Consider the following 18727-nt stretch of genomic DNA (forward strand, 5'->3'; position numbering starts at 1 on the left):
TTTCTTAAAAAAACTCACTATTTAACTGAAGAATATGTTCAACTGAAACTTATCCAGGTGTCTTTACAAACATGGATGATGCATAGGGGGTGCATGCACATGCACCCCCTGCGAAAAGGCACCACCAACGGTGGCGCCTGTGGGCAGTTGCTGCTTGCCACCCCCCCTCACCACCAACACCACTGGCAGTGTCTGTGGGCAGTCCATGATGGCCGCTGGCCGCCAGCAGAGTCTACAGGTGTCACTGACCACTGGTTGGTGCTCGCCACCACTGCTGCCACTAGCACTGCAGCTGCCTGCGGCAGCTCCCCACTCACTTCCACCACGCTCCCGCCGCCACCTGCAGGAGCTCACTGTGCCCAGCCTGCAGGGGCATGTAGCATTCATGTTCACAAAACAAGAAAATGTATTAAATACGTAGTCTTTTGAGGCAATTCTCTCCATAATTAAGTTGAATATCTCTCTTCTAAACCTGTTTTTTACTTCTACCACTCCCACCCCCAAATTTGGTTAATTTACAGAAATGAACTGACTATGCCTGCAATTTCTTCTGTATTTATGCAGAAGTGTGTGGGAGAAAATAATTACAAACAAGTGCAGAGACACATCAAGGATTGTAACTTTATAGCCTTTACAGATTTCCCATAGCTCATCAGTACGAGTGCCAAGATGGGGCTCCCTATAATGATACCTTTTGATACAGGAATTCATGGCATTTCACTTTCAATTTTGTCTATATACACCGAATTTATCTTTGCGTGCCCTAGCAGATCAGCTGAAAAGAAATCCTGTGTCTAGCTGCATCTGCACATGTGCCTTACTGTGCAGTAGGTTACTTTACTGCACAGTAAAGCATTACCATCTACACATGCACTATAATTAGAATGTAGTAGGATACCCCAGTGTAAGATAGTCCTGTCACATACAGGGACTATCTGAGAGCAAAGTAAATTACTGCACTTAACCATACAGGTAGATGGTGACATCAGGATTAGTTTACTCTGGCTCAGAGTTTATTCAGTTACATTAATTGCATGTGTAGATGCACCCTCTGAGAAGTAAAAGTGCATGTATTTGGCTCCGAAAGTGCTAAAATAGCTTACAAATGGAGTCTGGTCTTTAGACAACTTGGTTTTGTTTTGCACAAACACGATACTCCCACTGGTTAACTTATTAGTTTCTCTCTAGTAACTAATATGGCAGCAATACAGCTGGTGGGAAGGACCAGCAAAGAATGCTTAGGGTGTAGGTTACAATTTGCATGTGCTAACTCTAAGAAATGTTGGACAGTATTAAAGTCAGTGTGTGTTGTCAGCAGTTGAACGTTAAAGGTTAACACCCTTTAACATGCACAGCTGTGACCTGCGACTATAGGGCTGGTGAACAGAAGTGTGGCTAGGAGCTGTCAAGTCTGCTCCATGCCTGCCCAGCTCTCCAGCAGCTGTGTAGGCTTTTCTAGGATTGGGCCTATGTCACCCTAGCATCCTCCCTGGCTCCCACTCACCTGCAGTTACCTGGCTCTGAGTGGCTGTGGAGCAAAAAAGTTTGGGAAAATGGATCATTTACAAGTGGGAGGCTGAGAGTGGTGCAACCTGGGGACACAGGAGGAATTCAAATTGCTGGTATTATCCCCCTAAAGTACCTGACATTACCACAGCACAAGCTGCATAACACCAGCTGGAAATAAGTCTCGTCCAAAGAGGCACTTAAGCACAAAATTTCTTCTCCTGCAGCCTTGCTACCAGATGAGACAATGGCACAAAGAGGAAATTAGTTTTAAGAGAGCCGTGTGTCAAAAGAAGCATCTTTATTACTCCAGTTATAATAGGACTCAAGTTTGTTTGTATTCATCAGTACTATTGTATCTAAAACCGTGGTGGCAAACTTTTTGTGGCAGGTATACTACAAATTAAGTTCAAAGCATAAAAGAGTACCACTCTAATCAGCCACTACCACTGGGGTAGGAACCTATTTTGGCAGCTTCCCCAGAGCCAAACCCTTGAGCCACCAACAATCCCTGATCTCTGCACTCCTTCAAAGTGCTGCACTGGTGCCCAGGGCATGTGCGCCAACCATGGTGGTTGTCTATGGTGCACACACCACAGATTGGTCACCACTGATCCAAAATTTTGTCTGGCAGTTGATCAGTCCTGAATTTCAAACAATTATTCAGAAGTCAGAGAGTTAGAGCATGGTATTTTAAATGTGCAGCTGGAGTACATGTTTTGGAGTGCTTTTGTTAATTGATTTCAAGACTACAAAAAGACACCTGTGTGGATCACTCTTAGAGCTCTGTAGGTTGTTGTATTTACTGTTCTAGAAGATATTTAGAGGGGAGGTCAATGTGTGCGCTTGGTGGCAGTAAATCTCTCTAGCAGTGGGTTTTCTATTACTATTACTTTCAACAACATGTATTATAGTTTCTGGACTTCCCCTCTCCCTTGATCAAGCTACCAAATAACAAAATGCCCTCCTGTTAAGCCATGTTATTGTTATTAAACCTAGCTACCAAGTCCTGGAGATCAACTAAAGGGTTAGATCAGGCAAACTAGTACTAGAGATCACGGGGGGAAAAGTGGTGTATTATAAAGCTACTGTAAACTGTGGAAGTGTTTTGCATGGCTTTTGGAAGACTGCAAAATATCTATACCCCTCCCTCCCCCTGCCAAATAATACAGACTGCTGTTATAACCAGAGAGAAACTGGTGTGACTTCTTTTAGTGGAAGCTGGAACTTGTTGAGACGCATTAGTTCCGAGGTATTGATCCTTGTGTGCGTGTTCACTTGCGGTTTTTTTTACCTGTTGCATGCATGCTTTTCCATCCAATTTGCATAGCAAGCCCCAAAAGATAACAACTTAAAAAAAAGTCTAGCTATAAAAGTGATAAGTTGAGTAAGACCATTACACTTCAAAAGAAAGGTTGCTTATTTACAAAAGACAAATAGTTGAGCAGGAGCCTGCTATTTTATGGGTCTCAGATGCACCTCTCCAGTATCACCACTAAAACAGCTTTAAGGCATCTTTTACAGCCTCCATTCAAGGTCAAACACTTCATACTTATTTTTAAAGCATGCCAGTCAATGGCAGATTTTATTAAGTAAATGGCAAGCAGCTCTCAATATCCTTTAAATTGCTTAGATAACAGGTCTTTTGTCTATGAAGCATGAAGAGAAATTCCAGGAACACTAGTACTATGCACAAAATAATATGCAACTTCCCTGCTCCTGGTATGAATGCTGTAATTAAAGAGAACCTCCACACCCCCTTTATCTCTCTAGCAATTTGGCCACTGTATACAATATCACCCACACTTTTAGTTAGGAAGAAGAGCATTTGTTAACACTTAACAGTACTTGCACATGTATCAAAAAGTTTCGTATATAAATTGACAGATTGATCTGAGCTTAGCGGGGCATTTCTTCAACATCGAATTTCTTCAGTTCAAAATCAACCTGAACCCACTTCCGGAAAACTGACTGCTCCCCAGTCGCAATGTCCTCCACTACAAAGCTTTCAACTTTGATCACTGGCAGGTTGTCGAATGTCTTGTACTTCACTGTGATGCCCCAGTCATACTGGCAGCTCAAGTCTTTGCAGTACATCTTACATTTTTTCTCAAAGTGGCCATATTGCTTTCTTTTTGCATGAGGACCTGTTATAAAACGGTTGCTGAATTGCTTATCTATGACAATGTGTTGGGAGTCCTAGTATGACAGGGAAAAAAATGAAAGAAAAAAAATATTTTCAGTACTACAAGAAGCTTCACTTACTGGATATGTCAAAGAACCATAAAACACACTATTACAACAACTACTATGCTCCCTAACATGCTCAGTGTTCAGTCCACTTTACAGCTGACTCCACTGAGGCAGAAGGTACTAATCTTTCCAAAAATATGTCACTGCTTGCAGTGGTGTCAAGTACCAAGACCTCCAACTAATTTTGATCGACTCAAGTTGCAAGTATTAAGAATCTATGAAAGTTGAACCCAAGATGCATTAGCCAAGATAATCCTACCTCCCACTTACTCACTTTAATTCCCCATGGCCTCATTCTTCCATCTAAGATAATATTAATTGTTGTAGCAATTATGGAAAAGACATTCACTTAAAGAAAAAAAGTAGTAATGGAACAGAGAACCCTGAGGAAGATCCAAGTCACTGGCATAGAGACAGTAGGTATTATAGGTCTATATACCTTCTATCATAACACAAGAACAAAGGGACTTTTTTACATAAACAATACATAATTAACCAGTCAAACTCACTGTCAGATGTTAGTACTATGCTAAAGAACTTATAAGTATTTAAAAAAAGAATAGAGATGTGTGGGAATTAGCCATGGGGCTAGGTACAGACATTCAAAAAGCCGAGACAGAATCAATCTAAGTTACACAGTTTAAGTGGCATAGTTTAGATCGGTAGTGAACAGAACACACATTTGCTCTTGGGATGGGAGGGCGAATGACTGGATTCCACCATTCCACCATCGGACTGGATTCCACCATTTTTGAACCAGTCTGTGCGTGCCAAACTGGTCTGTTATGGGTATAAACCAGTTTCAGATGACTTATACCAGTTTATGTATGATGTCTGTACCTGGCCCCAGTATTGCATAAAACAGCATAAAAATATTACAGATATAAGCTGTATTTCAGGACATAAGTTAAACCCTTAGGAGCACAGAATTAGGAAGACTCTTCACCTCTTCAAGTTATTCTTTTATAACATACTATGTTGATTTTTGCACCTTTGTTAAAAATGAGCAATACTGGCCAGTAGGTGCTGGGCAAAGCTTTGGTCCCTGATTCAATTCCGTGGAGATTAGGCCCAATTTAGTGGCCAAATCTCCGAATCCTAATCAAATCAGAGGATCCTTTAACCCTTTAATCGATTGAGAGAGATTTGGAAGGATTTGACGATTCAGACATAGACACAGTTTTATGTTTTTTCTATATACCTCAAGGTAGCAGGTGGTTCATGAACACTATGATGCTAGGGCGGATGGAGCATCCCACAGGAGCATGGGAGGGCCCCTTCCAGTCTACTTCCGGGTCCACCAGGGAGTGCGCAGGGGGGCCCCCCCATGCCCTCCCAGCTCGGCAACTGGTGCCTCCTAGGTCTTGGGGGGGAGGGCACCCAGGGTCCCCCTGTGGCCAATCACCAAGCCAGGGAGGCATGGGGGGGTCCCCCAGTGCACTTCCCAGTGGACCGGAAGTATTTCCGGTCCACTTCCAGGTTTGCTGCCAAGCACATGGAGGGCCCCCCCCACACTCCTGTGGGCTGCTCCATGTACCCCAGCATTCACGAGCCGTGCTAGTACCTCAAGGTATGTAGAAAAAACATCTAAAGCTGTGTCTGTGTCTGAATCACTGATTCTCCGAGTCATCCAAATCTGAAGATTTGATGCTTCGGCTGGACTGAATCAGGGACAGTGATCCAAATCGATGAATTGAATCACTGTCCCTGATTCAGGCCAAGTCTGAATTGAATAGCGCCCGCTTTGTACACCCCTACTGGTCATTATTGCAGTCAACACACACAAAGCTAGCTTGACCATGGAACCAATATACAAACTGGTTGTTTTAAATTTCACATCAAGCAACAATGAAACTGGACTTGAAAGTTTTGTACAGCATTCTACTGGCAGACTTTTGTGCCAAGAACTTACCTCTATGACCCTGATATCATCTGTATTGCATGCAAACGCTTTGCACTTCCCACACAAGAGCTTTTTAGTGCTCTTTGGTACCTTTGGTTTTAATTCTCTCTTTCGGGTATCACGTATGATCTTTTCCTGGTTTTGCAGGCTCTTTATCTAAAAAGCAAGTCATTAAGAACAAAATGGGTTACACACTTAAGAGAAATGCTGGCGTCACTCTGACCTGTTCCAGTAGAGTTAATACACCTATGCTTGTACATACACCAGCTGTGGATCTGTCCCCAAAAACAGAGATATATTGACATTCAACCTCCTTTAGACTATTGCTTCTGAAAACCTCTCAAGTTCTCTAAGCTCTAATCGTTCCTACGCCAAAGGCACCTCATTTCAGATGTACTTACTCCAATTACCTTAAGAACTGCTGCAGAAGTGGAAGACACATTCAATAAGCTTTTTGACCACCAATTCTTGAACAGAAATAACGAGTCCAGCAAACATCTCAAAAGGTTACCAAGGCTGGTGGCATATGGAAAACATCTAAAATCATACTTGAACATGCTCAAAGAGTAGTCAAGATTTTAGCAGACTTACAAAGTCTCACTTCTGACACGGCAACGGCCATTGTCTGGTCTAATCATATAAGGCCAGGAACACAAGTGGTGTAAAGCGGTATAGCCCCGTGGATGCTGATGTCAGTTACATGGTATATTTTGCTTCAGCAGTGGCTGAAGTTTGGTGTTCGCCCAAGTATGTTAGTAGCATCCAAGTCAATACAACCATGTGGATTTATGCTTGCTGAGTCTGACCCAATGGCTGTTGTTGGTGGGGACCCCCACCAGGCCCTATTCCCTGTCTGCTCCCACTGCACCCCTGAGCGTCCCCCAGCCCCAACTCCTGGCTCTTTAAAAAAAAAAAAAAAAAAAAAAAGCCCCCAATCACCAGCTGCTGCCAGGTGAGGGGGATGATCCCCACTACCCTCCACTGCCCCACGCTGTGTGGGGGGCTCTTCCCTGCTCTTTAAAAAAATAATAATAATTAAAAAAATAAAGCCCCACACTCACCAACTGCTGCACCGGCTGGTGGGGGTTTTTGAGGCTTACAGCAGAGCCCCCCCACAGTGTTGGGCAGCAGAAATCACGCGTGCCCCCCCTCCTCCACATCCGGCCCAGCAGCAGCCAGTGTGTGTGGAGTTTTTTGTTTTTGTTTTTTTTAAGAGTCTGGTTGCTGGAGCCTGGCAGACGGGATGAGGCCTGTTTAATTCAGAGATTCATCAGCAGCTGAATCTCTGAATCAGATTCAGCTGAATCAATTCGGGACAGTGATTTGAATCACCAAATCAAATCACTGTCCCCAGAATTGGCTTAATCTGAATCTGAAGCAAATACTAGCGGCTTCGCACAGGCCTAGTAAATAGCACTGAAATTGAAATGGTTTAAAACAGCATTTGCATAGACCTGGAAAATAATTGCTATGGTTCAGAACACAAGTCTGAACCACCAGGGTGGACACATTAACTAACGAGTCTAAAATTCATTTTCTCTCTCTCTCCTCTCAGCTCCATTAGAAGCATTTTCATGTTAGTCTAGAAATCCAAGCCCTAGGCAGAAGTGCCAATTCACCAAGTTAAAGAAAAACATGCAAAATAGCACAGTTATTCCTATGCAGATAAAATCCACTTGACCACCAACCTTCTGCAGTTGGTGGCAGCACATACAATACAAAAGGTTATTACAATAGAGAACCTGGGATTCACGGACCTTGTGCTGACCTGATGTAGACAGATGAATGCTCCCCAGGTGAGTGCATTAGCCAGCTGAAGGCCTCGCTGGTGGCAATGGCCAATTTATCTTATGTCTCTAATTTTTATTGAAAAGACTACTAGCAAGCACACCCACCTTATTTAAAAACTGCTCCTCACTCCACTTCTGGATCTCCTCAATGGCTTTGTTCATCTGTTCTTCCTTCCAAATATTGACTGTCTCCTTCTCGGCCACTTCACTTTTGCTTGTCACTAGAATGCATTTGCTACCTTCTGCCCTGCCACGGCCTATGGAGTAACACATTTAGGCCTTTTATAGCTTTCTGTACAGAAATGAGTAAATCCATAGATGTCAGTCCCTGCCAAGGTCTTTGCCTACATCCCTATCCCTGCCTACACCTCCCTGCAGGTACAGGAATATTAGAAACACCAAGCTTTTCATGGTCTATTTTATTTTCCTGATTTGTTCCCAAATTTGAGCACATGCTTGGAGAAGCCCTCCATCTAATGTTCACTAGGCCACTCCCTTTCATTGCGTAAACACCTCCAAAGAAGCATTCTTACCATAAGGGTTTTAAAAAACCATGATCATGCCCCACTGGGCCTGTGCTCTTTATCAGTTTGTAATATATTGAACCCCTCAGTATCTAAGGCCTGGTCTCTAGGAGTGATAAGCTCAGACGTGCTTGGTGGTCAGCAGCCACGGTTTACTGTCTTGGAAACACTTATAAGACCAGCTGAGGGACATCCTTCTTAGTCTTATTCATTAGTTATCTGTCCTGTTGCTGGATAACTACCAAAAATGCAGAAGTTTAGGGATTACCACAAGAAGGAAACTTGCTTCTTCACTCTGCGTTTGTACAGAACACAACGGGACCTGAAACTCAGTTGGTTTTAGTGCTGCCATGTAATAAAAGAGCAACAAAAATAGGATTGAGGTTTCTACTACAACTAAATATTATTCACACTGACCTTGAGTTACAAAGTTTATGATCTTAAGTGGATTCAGTTTACCTAGCCTCTTTTCTATGCGTTTCTAATAACCTCTTTTCCTAAGAATGCTAACCCAAAATATGTAAATTTGGGGTAATTATTTAGTACAAAATAAATATGAAATTGAGACAGTGAGAATGAGAGACAAACCCCAAAAGTCAGGAGACTGAGAACCAGGCCAACAACCTGTCCCTTTAACACAATTAAAATGCAACTATTCCATGGCATTCGTAGTCAAGCTATGAAATTCACTACTTCAGAGCACAGGATTAAAATATCGCAGATGGATCAAAAATAAATCAAGTAATTTTTGACCCACTTTCAACTATACTCATTAAAAATGAATCCATGATTACAGTGTGTGTCTGTCTCCTACTTGTGGCTGCACTACACAGTAGTTCTGAGCACCACAGTAAGTGCAGACAGGCTCAGAAATCCAAAGGTCTCACTTTTGCTCTCCACCATTGACATTTCACCAAAATGCATCGTGCTACATAAGCTTAGAGACAACTCATGTCCACCAGTGGGAAAATTGTGCCCAGGGGCACAGCAAATATTCAAGACACCCTTAACTGAAATTTCTTCTGATGTCTCCAGGAGGGTTTAATTTGCAATATTTCTAATTCTACAAATTTCTCTTCCATTCATATTTATATCTGTTTTAATACAAAACTGGCCACTTAAGTCCTTCCTTGAAAACACAGCAACATGGTGCTTTTTGTCCTTCATGTAATATGTACAATCCACAGGCATGCAGAGAAGAACCTAAGCAATGGCTCACCAGTTCTTTGAGCAAATGTCAGCAAATTCTGCCCCAGCCCAACCATTCATCCTACACCTGAAATAAACATGAGCACCAGTCCATGGTGCTTTCAATCACATCTTTTTATGGACCCAACACCATGCACAGATCCACTTCCAGTTTCCCATACCTCTGACTTGGATCATTTTGATGACATTGCCAGTGTATTCATAGAGAAGAACGAGGTTGCATTCAGCAACATCAATCCCTTCATCAGCCACGGATGTAGCTATTAGCATCTTGCTTTCTCCACTGCTTCTGAAGGAGTCCAGTGCTCCCTTTTGATTTTGGAGGGTCATACCTACAGTACAGTATCAGTGTAAAGCACTGTTAGTGAGATGCTGAAGAACTCTTAAAGCAAGTAAACAGTTGTTACTTTTATTTAGGGGATGCAGTTACTGCTAAATGTCAGTCTGTTCACCCCTCAGAAAATGCCAACTCCTGACTTCTACTCGTTTCTTGACTACAGAAAAACAATCCAGCAATTATTCTCTTGCTAAGAGCTCAGCAAGGCCCCAACAGGTCAGAATATTTTTGACACTACAGATTTCTATTCAAAACCTCTGAGTTTCTCTTGTGGATTGTGTAGGTTTTTGCAAACCCAACAGGACTAATACTATGCAGCGCCCTACAGCATCCACCCCATAGCACCCACAGGATCCTATGACACCCTGGGTGAGAATCACTTGGTTAAAGACTCCTGTAACTATCAGATCCTCAGCTACCTGCTGAGGTAATCATAGTGTTAGCCTAAGTGTCTTTGAACACACAAGACTCAATATGGAAAAGCATTAATTTGATCACATCAATCTGATAACACAGGTGGTGAAACAATTTGTTTTCCTCAGTGCAATTCCCCATACCTATATTCTGATTTCTGTTATGTCCCATCAGTACATCTGGTTTTAGATGACTGAGTGCAGGATTTTCATCTACCCATTTCTTCAGAGCCTGTAAAACAAGTAAGCCTTTAGTAATTGTTTCTAAAGTATTAGATATGGCAGTTTTTAAACTGTTCTCTGCAGATCCATAGATTCATAGATATTAGGGTTAGAACAGACCTCAGCAGGAGTCTAACCCCCAGCCTCCCGGTGATTTCCTGAACCCCACCTCATATTTTTCAAACTGAGAAGTAGGAAGCCCAGGATAACAAGGGAATGTACAGAGTCTTTGAGAGGGCATTGCTGTGACAAAAGAACCTGCATAGGGCAAAATCAAAACTTCAAAAGGAATCTGCCCACTTACATACTTCAGTACTGCTGTCCATGCAGTGCTAGGGACAGATTACTCACAGGAGACAATCCTGTGTGAAGGACTCCTGGGTGCTATTTACAGCTGATGTTCTCTGTAGATAACAATACACTAAAACTGGGGTTTTCAACCTTTTTTAAGGAGTGTACCCCTTCTGGGTACACTTCTGGCGGAGCACAGGGGCAGGGTGGTGGCAGCCAGACGCGGAACTGGGACTTGCACACGGTGGTGGCACGGGGTGATGGATGGCAGCAGCCGCCGTGTGTGAGCTCCTCCTCCCTGTGTCCAGCCAGCTGGGTGGCACCTGTGTGGCTTGTAGAGGGGAGCCGCTGCCCCCCGCACCAGCCCTGCTCCTGGGAGGGGGCGGCATGGGGTGGTGGGTTGTGGCACTCCATCCTTGTCCGCCCATTCGTACCCCCTAGTCCCTCTCCCTGTACCCCCGGTTGACAACCCCTGCACTAAAGGCCTAACTCAGGAATGGTAAGTATTCTTAGCATCTACTCTGTAACGAGTAGATGCTTTTCAACTGTTAGAGCACTGTGACACCAAACCTCTGAGCTGCAGAGAAAGCAAAACACTACTTTCCATAATATACTTTGTTGTGGATGGAACTCAAATCTTCAAAAGACGAAAAGGGGGAAAGGAGCTGAGATGACAGATGTGGCTACAGTACAGGTGTTCAACCCCTGGTCTGTAGGCTACATCCAGCCCCTGGCATTGTGTCACCTGGCCCATGGGGCTCCCCATGTGTCCGAAAATTTGCCAGTGGGGAAATGGTGGCATCGCTCCCATGCTGCCAAATTTCCAAACCCAGGGGGAACCTCACAGTCCAAACAGTGTGGCCATGCATCCTAAACTGGGTGCTCAGGGCAGCGTAGAGCCTGGTCCTGATGTGCAGGGGTGGCATGGGGCCCAAGACCACGTGTGGCCTGATCCAGGCATGCAGGGCCAGATTAGTCCCAGGGACAGGCCCCTTGCCACTCATCTGGCCCACAGGGCCAAAAGATTTAGCTTTACTGCATTAGGGCATCTTCAGTGACTCCTTAAGGGTCATGAAGAGAGTGGTCACCAAAAGCACGGCTGAACCAAAGATGACCTTTTTTTGAAGAGCTGACCCTACCTCACAGGTAACAGTATATGCCCAAACTGCAAAGCCTCCCAGCACTTCTTTATGGTTGCCATGTACATAAGCCCTTTCTGGGGAGCACCCAGTACAAATGGGAGGAAAAGGTTGTGCACTAGAGTTATTTCCTCGTTGCCTTTTGATATAGTATTAGAAAAGAAGGCCTTACAACCACCAGAGTTTTCGTCTTAACAAAGAGAAGGGTCCGAGTCTGAGGATTTTGGTGGTATTCTTCATCCAGGATAAAAGAGAGTTCCTGCAGTTTGGGATTCTCATTTGACTCATCAGTGGAAAGCTCAGTCAGCTCCTGCAGTTTCTCTGGAAGAAAATGTACACATCCTCATTGTAGGAAACTAAAACAACCTCTTCTAGCTGACAGACTTCTTGTAAGGAGTGACCTAGAAACTACTATGCAAAGCCCAAGCAAAAGTGAATGTTATGTGACAAATGCCCATCTGCAATGATAAGGAGGAGACAGTCTTAGATAAAGGAGGCTTGAAAACAAAAGCAGAATCAGAGTACTGGGTCAAAGAGCTCATTAAAATACTAAAAATCACGCCCCTAGGTGGGGAAAAAGTATGCTAATGAAACATACATGTATGTAAATGAGATACATAGCTAAAACACAAGTATAGAGACATGCTCAGTAAAGAACTCCTTGCGTCACTCCTTTATAACCAATCAGCAAACAAGGATGCTTATGAAGGTCCAAAAACTCCTGTATAAAAGATGCTTAGAATTAGAAATCTGTGTGCTTGTTATGTGAAATTATTCCGCTTGCACCTTTTATTGCTAGCAATAAACCTTCTTTATACTTTCACCCCTGGTATCTTTATTGGCCTTTGCATACCGGGCACGATCCCAGACTTGAGCTGCGGCTCAACATTCTGACACAGATCTAGCATCATATGCCAAACTGGCTTCCTGTATCATTTCACTTCCAAACCCCATTTCTCAGCTGTTTTTTCCTAAACAACAAAAGAACCCAAACTATTTTTTTATGTAACAAAACCCTAATCAGGCTAATTCTGCGTCACTCACTGAACAGCCAGACTTGGAACACCATATCACCTGCTCTGGAGTTTATGTCAGAAAACTGCATCAAAAGGAATCAAGCTACTGTGTTTACCCAAATCTAAGTGTCACAACCCAAAGGGTGTGATTTTTGTTTTTGTGTGCTTCGGCACTGCTAAATTGTCCCCGCTAAATTACAGCTTCCTTGCACGGTGAAGTTTTCTGCTGCAGAAGAGAACCCCAGTGCAAGGGAGAATTTCCCTGCCAATTTGAAGCTTTCTTTGCAGGGTGCATTTCTTTGTTGCAGCACAGAAATGCTCATTGCAAAGAGTTCCCGCCATTTGTATGCTAATTCGAGTCCCATTATTGGCCAGTTCTAAATTATTCACACGTGGCGGCTAGTGATTGGCTTGCTAGCCGTATAAAAGGCTCGAGTGGTTTCCGCCCAAGTTGGAGGACTCCACAAACACCGGGAGGAGGAGACTTCACGCTGTGTGAAGATCTCTAAGCGCTGTGGATCCTTACGGACCCAACGCATTTCAAGCAGGCAACAGAGGTCTGATCAGCCTCTAGCCTCTCCCCGTCGCCGATCGTTCTTCGGCTGACACGACGGGCTCGCATGTTCAGAGCCTTCAGCCGGATTGGGCTAGAGTTCACGAGTCTAGAACTCTTGTCCGCCTCTCTTCTTTCCTGTCTGTAACTGCAACTTAAGCAAGTTTTCAGCCTGCACTACTGCCATCTCGGTGTAAGTAAACAATCTTTTAAACTACCGATACGCGTCTGTGCCTAATTCCAGCTCGACGGCCTTCCCTCTCCAACCCGGCGTGCCTGGGCTGCTGGCCACAGCCCGCGTGCAGCGCGGAAAAGGGCTCGGGTCGCTCCCGGCCCACACACTAAGATGGCCTTGAACTTAAGACAACCCTAACAATAATTAGATTCTACACATGGAACATTATAAATGTATTACAATTTTCCATGTATAAAATCCAATTATTGTTAGGGTTGTCTTAATTTTTTCCCCCATCTTCTACTGTCACCTAGAAAGCAACAGCGGGAGACAGGAAGCCTGATGCCAGCCTCTTACTCCCCACATAACTTGCTCCCAGTGCCTGTACCTTCTATCTACCAACCTAACTGCCTGCCCCCCTGCTGCTGCTTCCTGTATGTTTCTGATTCTGGCCCTGGACCAAGGATAGCCGTGGTTGCAACAGCACTGGCTGCAGTTCCAGCTCTAGTCCTTGCCCCATGTTGGGGCCACAGCTACAACCACAGCAGCTACAACCACAGCAGCTCCCCAGCTGCTGTATGATCTCTTTGTGCTCCTGCTCTGCACCACACTCTGTCCTTGACTTCCCCCAAGCTGCCCTGTGTGCGCCATCCTGGTCCCTGCCCCACACCACACTCTCTCTCTCCTATGCATACTCTCTCGCTGTACACACATTGCTGCAGCAGTGGTGGCAGCAGTTCTGGCCCCAACATTCAAGTCCAAGATGAGGCTTCCCCCCCACTCCACCCCAATTTTGGATGGAGGGAAACCTCATCTTGGATTCAAGTAAATATAGTATAGAAACAAAAATGCTGTTCTGCTGGTTCTCTATTAACTGACAGCGATCCTGTAGCTGGCTCCAAAGGGGCTCTTACTACACACCCATGAATTCTCACCAACCTCACTAGCAGGGGTGCACCGACAGATTTTTGGGGCCGCTACAAATAGCGGATATTTTAGGAGACATATCGGCCGATACCAATCCAATTTCCGATACAGTTGCCTCCAGATGCAAAGTCTGGTGTGATGGAAGGAAGTGTGTGTGTGTGGGGGATCAATACCCCCTGTGGTGAGGGCAGGGGCATGGGCAGGCACTGCCCAAGTGGGGCGAGTGGGGCCAGAGCCATGGCTCATGAGGGGAGGAGAAGACATGTGCCCCCGGATCTCCATAGGGTAGAGTGGGCTGCAGCCACGGCTGTGCGGGGCTCTTCTCGGTGGAGGCTGGGCTCAGAGCGGGCACTGGCGGTGGTGCTGGGAGGATGTTGCATCCATCCCAAATTTTGCTGCTCATCAAACAGATGTATCAGTGCACCTCTACTCACTGGCAATCTAACTATACAGACATTGTAGCACAGAATCTGATTTAGAATCATAGAAAGTTAAGGTTGGAAGGGACCTCAGGAGGGCATCTAGTCCAACCCACTGCTCAAAGCAGGACCATCCCCAGCTAAATCATTCCAGCTAGAGATTTGTTGAGCCAGGCCTTAAAAACCTCCAAGGATTCCACAACCTCTTTAGGTAACTTGTTCCAGTGCTTCACCACCCTCCTAGTGAGAAAGTTTTTCCTAATATCCAACCTAAACCTCCCTTGCTGCAACTTGAGACCATTGCTCCTTGTTCTGTTATCTGCCATCATTCAGAACAGTCCAGCTCCATCCTCTTTGGAACCACCCTTCAGGTAGTTGAAGGCTGCTGCTATCAACACCTCCCTCCCCACCGTCTCTTTTGCAAACTAAATAAGGCCAGTTCCTTGAGCTTCTCCTCATAAGTCATGTGCCCCAGCCCACTAACCATTTTCACTGACCCAAGTTTAGTACACTGGAGTCAAGCCTATGCTGCATCTGACCATGAAAACAGGTCCCGGTTATCAGGCACTCAGTCTTGGGCATGGTTACTAACAAGTACACACAGCAATGGTATTGCATTTTACAGTGCAAAGACAGAAGGAACAAGTAGCTGCATACTAGATTCCAGAGGCACTGGGAGAACGCTTATGCATGAGTACTGGAGAAGTATGAAACTGAGTATCAGAAGTGCAGAACATGTTCTCCTCCTAGATGTATCCTACTCTTGCTCTATGCTTTCCAACGGGCAGCCCTTGAGGGGTTAATTTGTATCCCTGGCTCTCACCTAGCTGCCCTCCCCCACACCATCTGGCTGCAGTAGCAGCCGAAGTCTCCAGACTCCCACTCCTTCTTCCGGCTTCCACTTCACTCCCACCCAAGAAGGCTGCACAGCACAGCCTGTGGTGCCAGGAAAGTCTGCAGCCCAGGAAGCCCACATAGCACAGCAAAGCAGGGCAGCTTGTGACTGGGGAGCTGAGTATAAAGCCAGGGCACCTGTGCACATGATGCTGTGAGAGGGTGCCCATGCAGTGTGTAGCCTGGGGGAGGGGCAATAGTTTGTGCTGGTGTGGCCTTAGAAGTTGGACAGCCCTGTGCTGTTCCATGGAGTTGCTGCCCCTGGTGACTCTGAGGCCTACTCTTTTCCCCCAGTTCTTATTCAATGCACTCTTGAAAAATCTATCCCACTCCTGAGCACAACCCACCCACATCCTGGTATAACACATGTAGAGAACGTACCCACTTCTAGTGAGTTGCCTCAGATTAACCAGTTAATAGCTGCAAGCTACTACTCTTTTCCCTGAAAGGTAGAAGGCTTGTGGTTTTAACCCTGAAGGTACCAAATTGTAGGCCTGATAACTGGCCAGTCATTACATTACACTGGAAAGACAGGAGACAGGGACTGTGCCTGACTTGGACACTCCAGAATGATGCCTGTCTCTAACTAGTACTTGCATCTTTCAGGCAGGCTAAGTACCTTCAAAGTTTGCTGTTAACTGCTGCTCTCTCTCATCAAACTCTCTGCTTTTGATATTCTTGAAGAATTCTATCAAGTAAGCCAAAGCATCTTGGGTGCGTGCATCTTCATTGATAATGAGGGCATCATTATATTTCTGTTTGGAGAGATGAGGATAGTCTTAAAACAATATTGGATTCAGATGTTTAATCAGCATAGAAAAAGTCCAGGGAATTTCATTTAGACAGACTTCTGTATTTGAAATACTTATACTTTAATATTTACACAGGAATGCTAGTATGTTATTTTAATTATACTGTTATTAATAAAACATCTCAGGCAACTTTTACACTAGGCACTAAAATATCTGATCTCCTTTCACCCATTTTTAGTAAACATACTAATTTTCTACACCAGTTTCTATATTTCAGAGAAATATCTGCTAACTTGGTTCCAATTCATATCTATCAGAGACCTGATGATTCTAATCTCCCTTACAGTGGCTTTACCCAATCTTGTAGAGTTACTTCTACCGCTGCAGTAAATAAAATGCAAGTTAGGCCTCAGACCTGTCCACAAATATTGATCCAGATTTTAAAAGAGACTTACACATGTGTTTCAGGGCTGAGTCCAATGTAATTACTCAGATGCTTGAAGTTCAGTACTTCAGCAAGTTTTCACAAGATCAAGGCCAATGTTAGCAGTCTTACTGCAATTTTCTTATGCTTTTTGCTATTTGCAAAAGCTCTTAAGTTCTGTTTCCCATTATTTAATTATTCAGTGGTATACCTTTGAGAAGACACCTCTAAAGAAAACGAAGCACCACTTGATCCTTCCATACTCAATTTTATTAGAGTGGGTTAGTATGTCTATTTAACCTACAGACCTTATGTAACCGTGCATTACATACACTTTTTATGAAAGATGCTAAGTAAAAGGTGACATTTCACCAGAAGGGTGACAATCACCAGTTACCAAATGCCTGAGGTAGCCTTCCTTCTATAATAAAGTAGTTTATATTGCTGAGGATTGGGCCCACTGCATCCTCTCAAGGATGGAGTGGGGACAGGGACATTCGCTTACCCGTAAATGTTCAGTATAAGTAAAAAGAGCGCGACAAATCCTGCTCTCGTCCTCCTTATCTTCCAGTTGTAATACTCTACACTTCTTCTGCACGGCAACAATCCATTGTTCATATGTTTTTGTTCCAAAATCTTTAGTCTTAATAGGGGACAGAGTATCTTGAACAGAAACAGGCAGCAATACACTTAGTTGGTGAAACTATTTGCCTTGATTTCAGATTGCCCAGTCTGCCTACATCACATTCCACATCACTGTTTTGCTGTTTTTAGCTGCTCACTGAAAACTATCACATGCAAATGACTTTACAAATTAAGATGCCATGGATGACAGAAAATAGTTCTCTCTCCACAAGTGGTCTATTTAATGTAAGAAATATTAGGCTAGTAAAAGGGAAGAAGAAGTAGATCAAGAAGCGGAGAAAAGGAAGATGAGAGAATAGACTCTATGGTAATAAGAGAAGTTGGTTACTGATACTGTTTAAGAATGAATGGCCAATTCTCCTTATTGTCTTCATTCCATGTGATCTTACCTATTGGGTACATCTGTTTTGCCAGTGCCTCAGTCTTAGATATCATACTCGAGATAATGTCCACAAAACAGTTTCGGGGGCGCAACGTAACTTGCCTGACAACTAGAAGAGAAGGAAATGAACAGTCATTAGTAAAAGTAGCTGTATAATTAACACATTTCCAGAGCTGTTAACAAATACCATGATAAACTGAGAAAAGGATGGTGGACAGAAGAAAACAGGGGCAGGGAGTAGTTCTTCACTGACATTCTTTTTGGAAGCTACAGGTCTGTGTGGTCATAGTTACCTTTATTATTATTGAGATGCTGATCAATACTACACTATGACTGTATCTATAAGAACCAAAGCCAGGTAATAGTGGAAACATTGAGCACTTCAGCTCTAAGAAGTTGCTATTAACATATCCAGTTATTTTTTTCAGTCCATTCTTCTGCTCTAATTCCACTTCTATGACTCACTCAAGGCTCAATCACAGGAGTCATATAGATACGTTTACCACATCAGATTTCCCCCAATCATGCATTAATTGGAGGCAATGTGGAGCTGCCGTAGAGGGAGCAGGATGACATGTTCTGTCGTGGCATGGCTCATTACTAGGGCTGTGCAGAGCTTCAGTAGCTGATTCGATTCGGAGGAGATTCAGCCCAATTTGGGGACCGAATCTCTGAATCCAAATCAAATTGGGAGACCAATTAAAAGCTCTGAATTTATTTGAAGTATCTGAATAGATTTGGAAAAGCTTCAGATAAGATTCAGCAGCTTTGGAGATTCGGACATAGAGTAAACAGGCAGCTGAAACAGCTGCCTCCAGCTGGTAAGTCTGTTGGGGCTGGGAAAGGGAAGGGGTGTGGGGGAAGGAGGGATTGGTGCTGGGGTTGGACTGGGACAAGCTGCCCAGCTGGGGTAGGTGGGGCATGTTTCTTGTGGGTGGGGGCAGAGGGGGGTG

At 44.2% G+C, this 18727-nt stretch overlaps 1 protein-coding gene across 3 annotated transcripts in view; it reads right to left on the reverse strand.

Annotated features, from left to right (window-relative positions):
* Positions 1–3058: 3058 nt before the first annotated feature.
* DDX58 (DExD/H-box helicase 58) overlaps positions 3059–18727 on the reverse strand; it is a 40734-nt gene continuing 25065 nt past the window's right edge. For all 3 annotated transcript variants that reach the window (XM_006024968.3, XM_025205737.1, XM_025205738.1), the window contains 9 exons: positions 17782–17883; positions 17253–17410; positions 16191–16326; positions 11760–11908; positions 10080–10167; positions 9347–9517; positions 7558–7709; positions 5672–5818; positions 3059–3705 (listed from right to left, as the gene is read on the reverse strand). In XM_006024968.3, the coding sequence (XP_006025030.1) occupies positions 3406–3705; positions 5672–5818; positions 7558–7709; positions 9347–9517; positions 10080–10167; positions 11760–11908; positions 16191–16326; positions 17253–17410; positions 17782–17883 (1403 nt within the window). In that variant the 3' untranslated portion in view covers positions 3059–3405. The remainder of the gene's footprint in view (positions 3706–5671; positions 5819–7557; positions 7710–9346; positions 9518–10079; positions 10168–11759; positions 11909–16190; positions 16327–17252; positions 17411–17781; positions 17884–18727) is intronic.

This window comes from Alligator sinensis, unplaced genomic scaffold, assembly GCF_000455745.1.
Source record: "Alligator sinensis unplaced genomic scaffold, ASM45574v1 scaffold649_1, whole genome shotgun sequence".
Classification (NCBI taxonomy): Eukaryota; Metazoa; Chordata; order Crocodylia; family Alligatoridae; genus Alligator; species Alligator sinensis.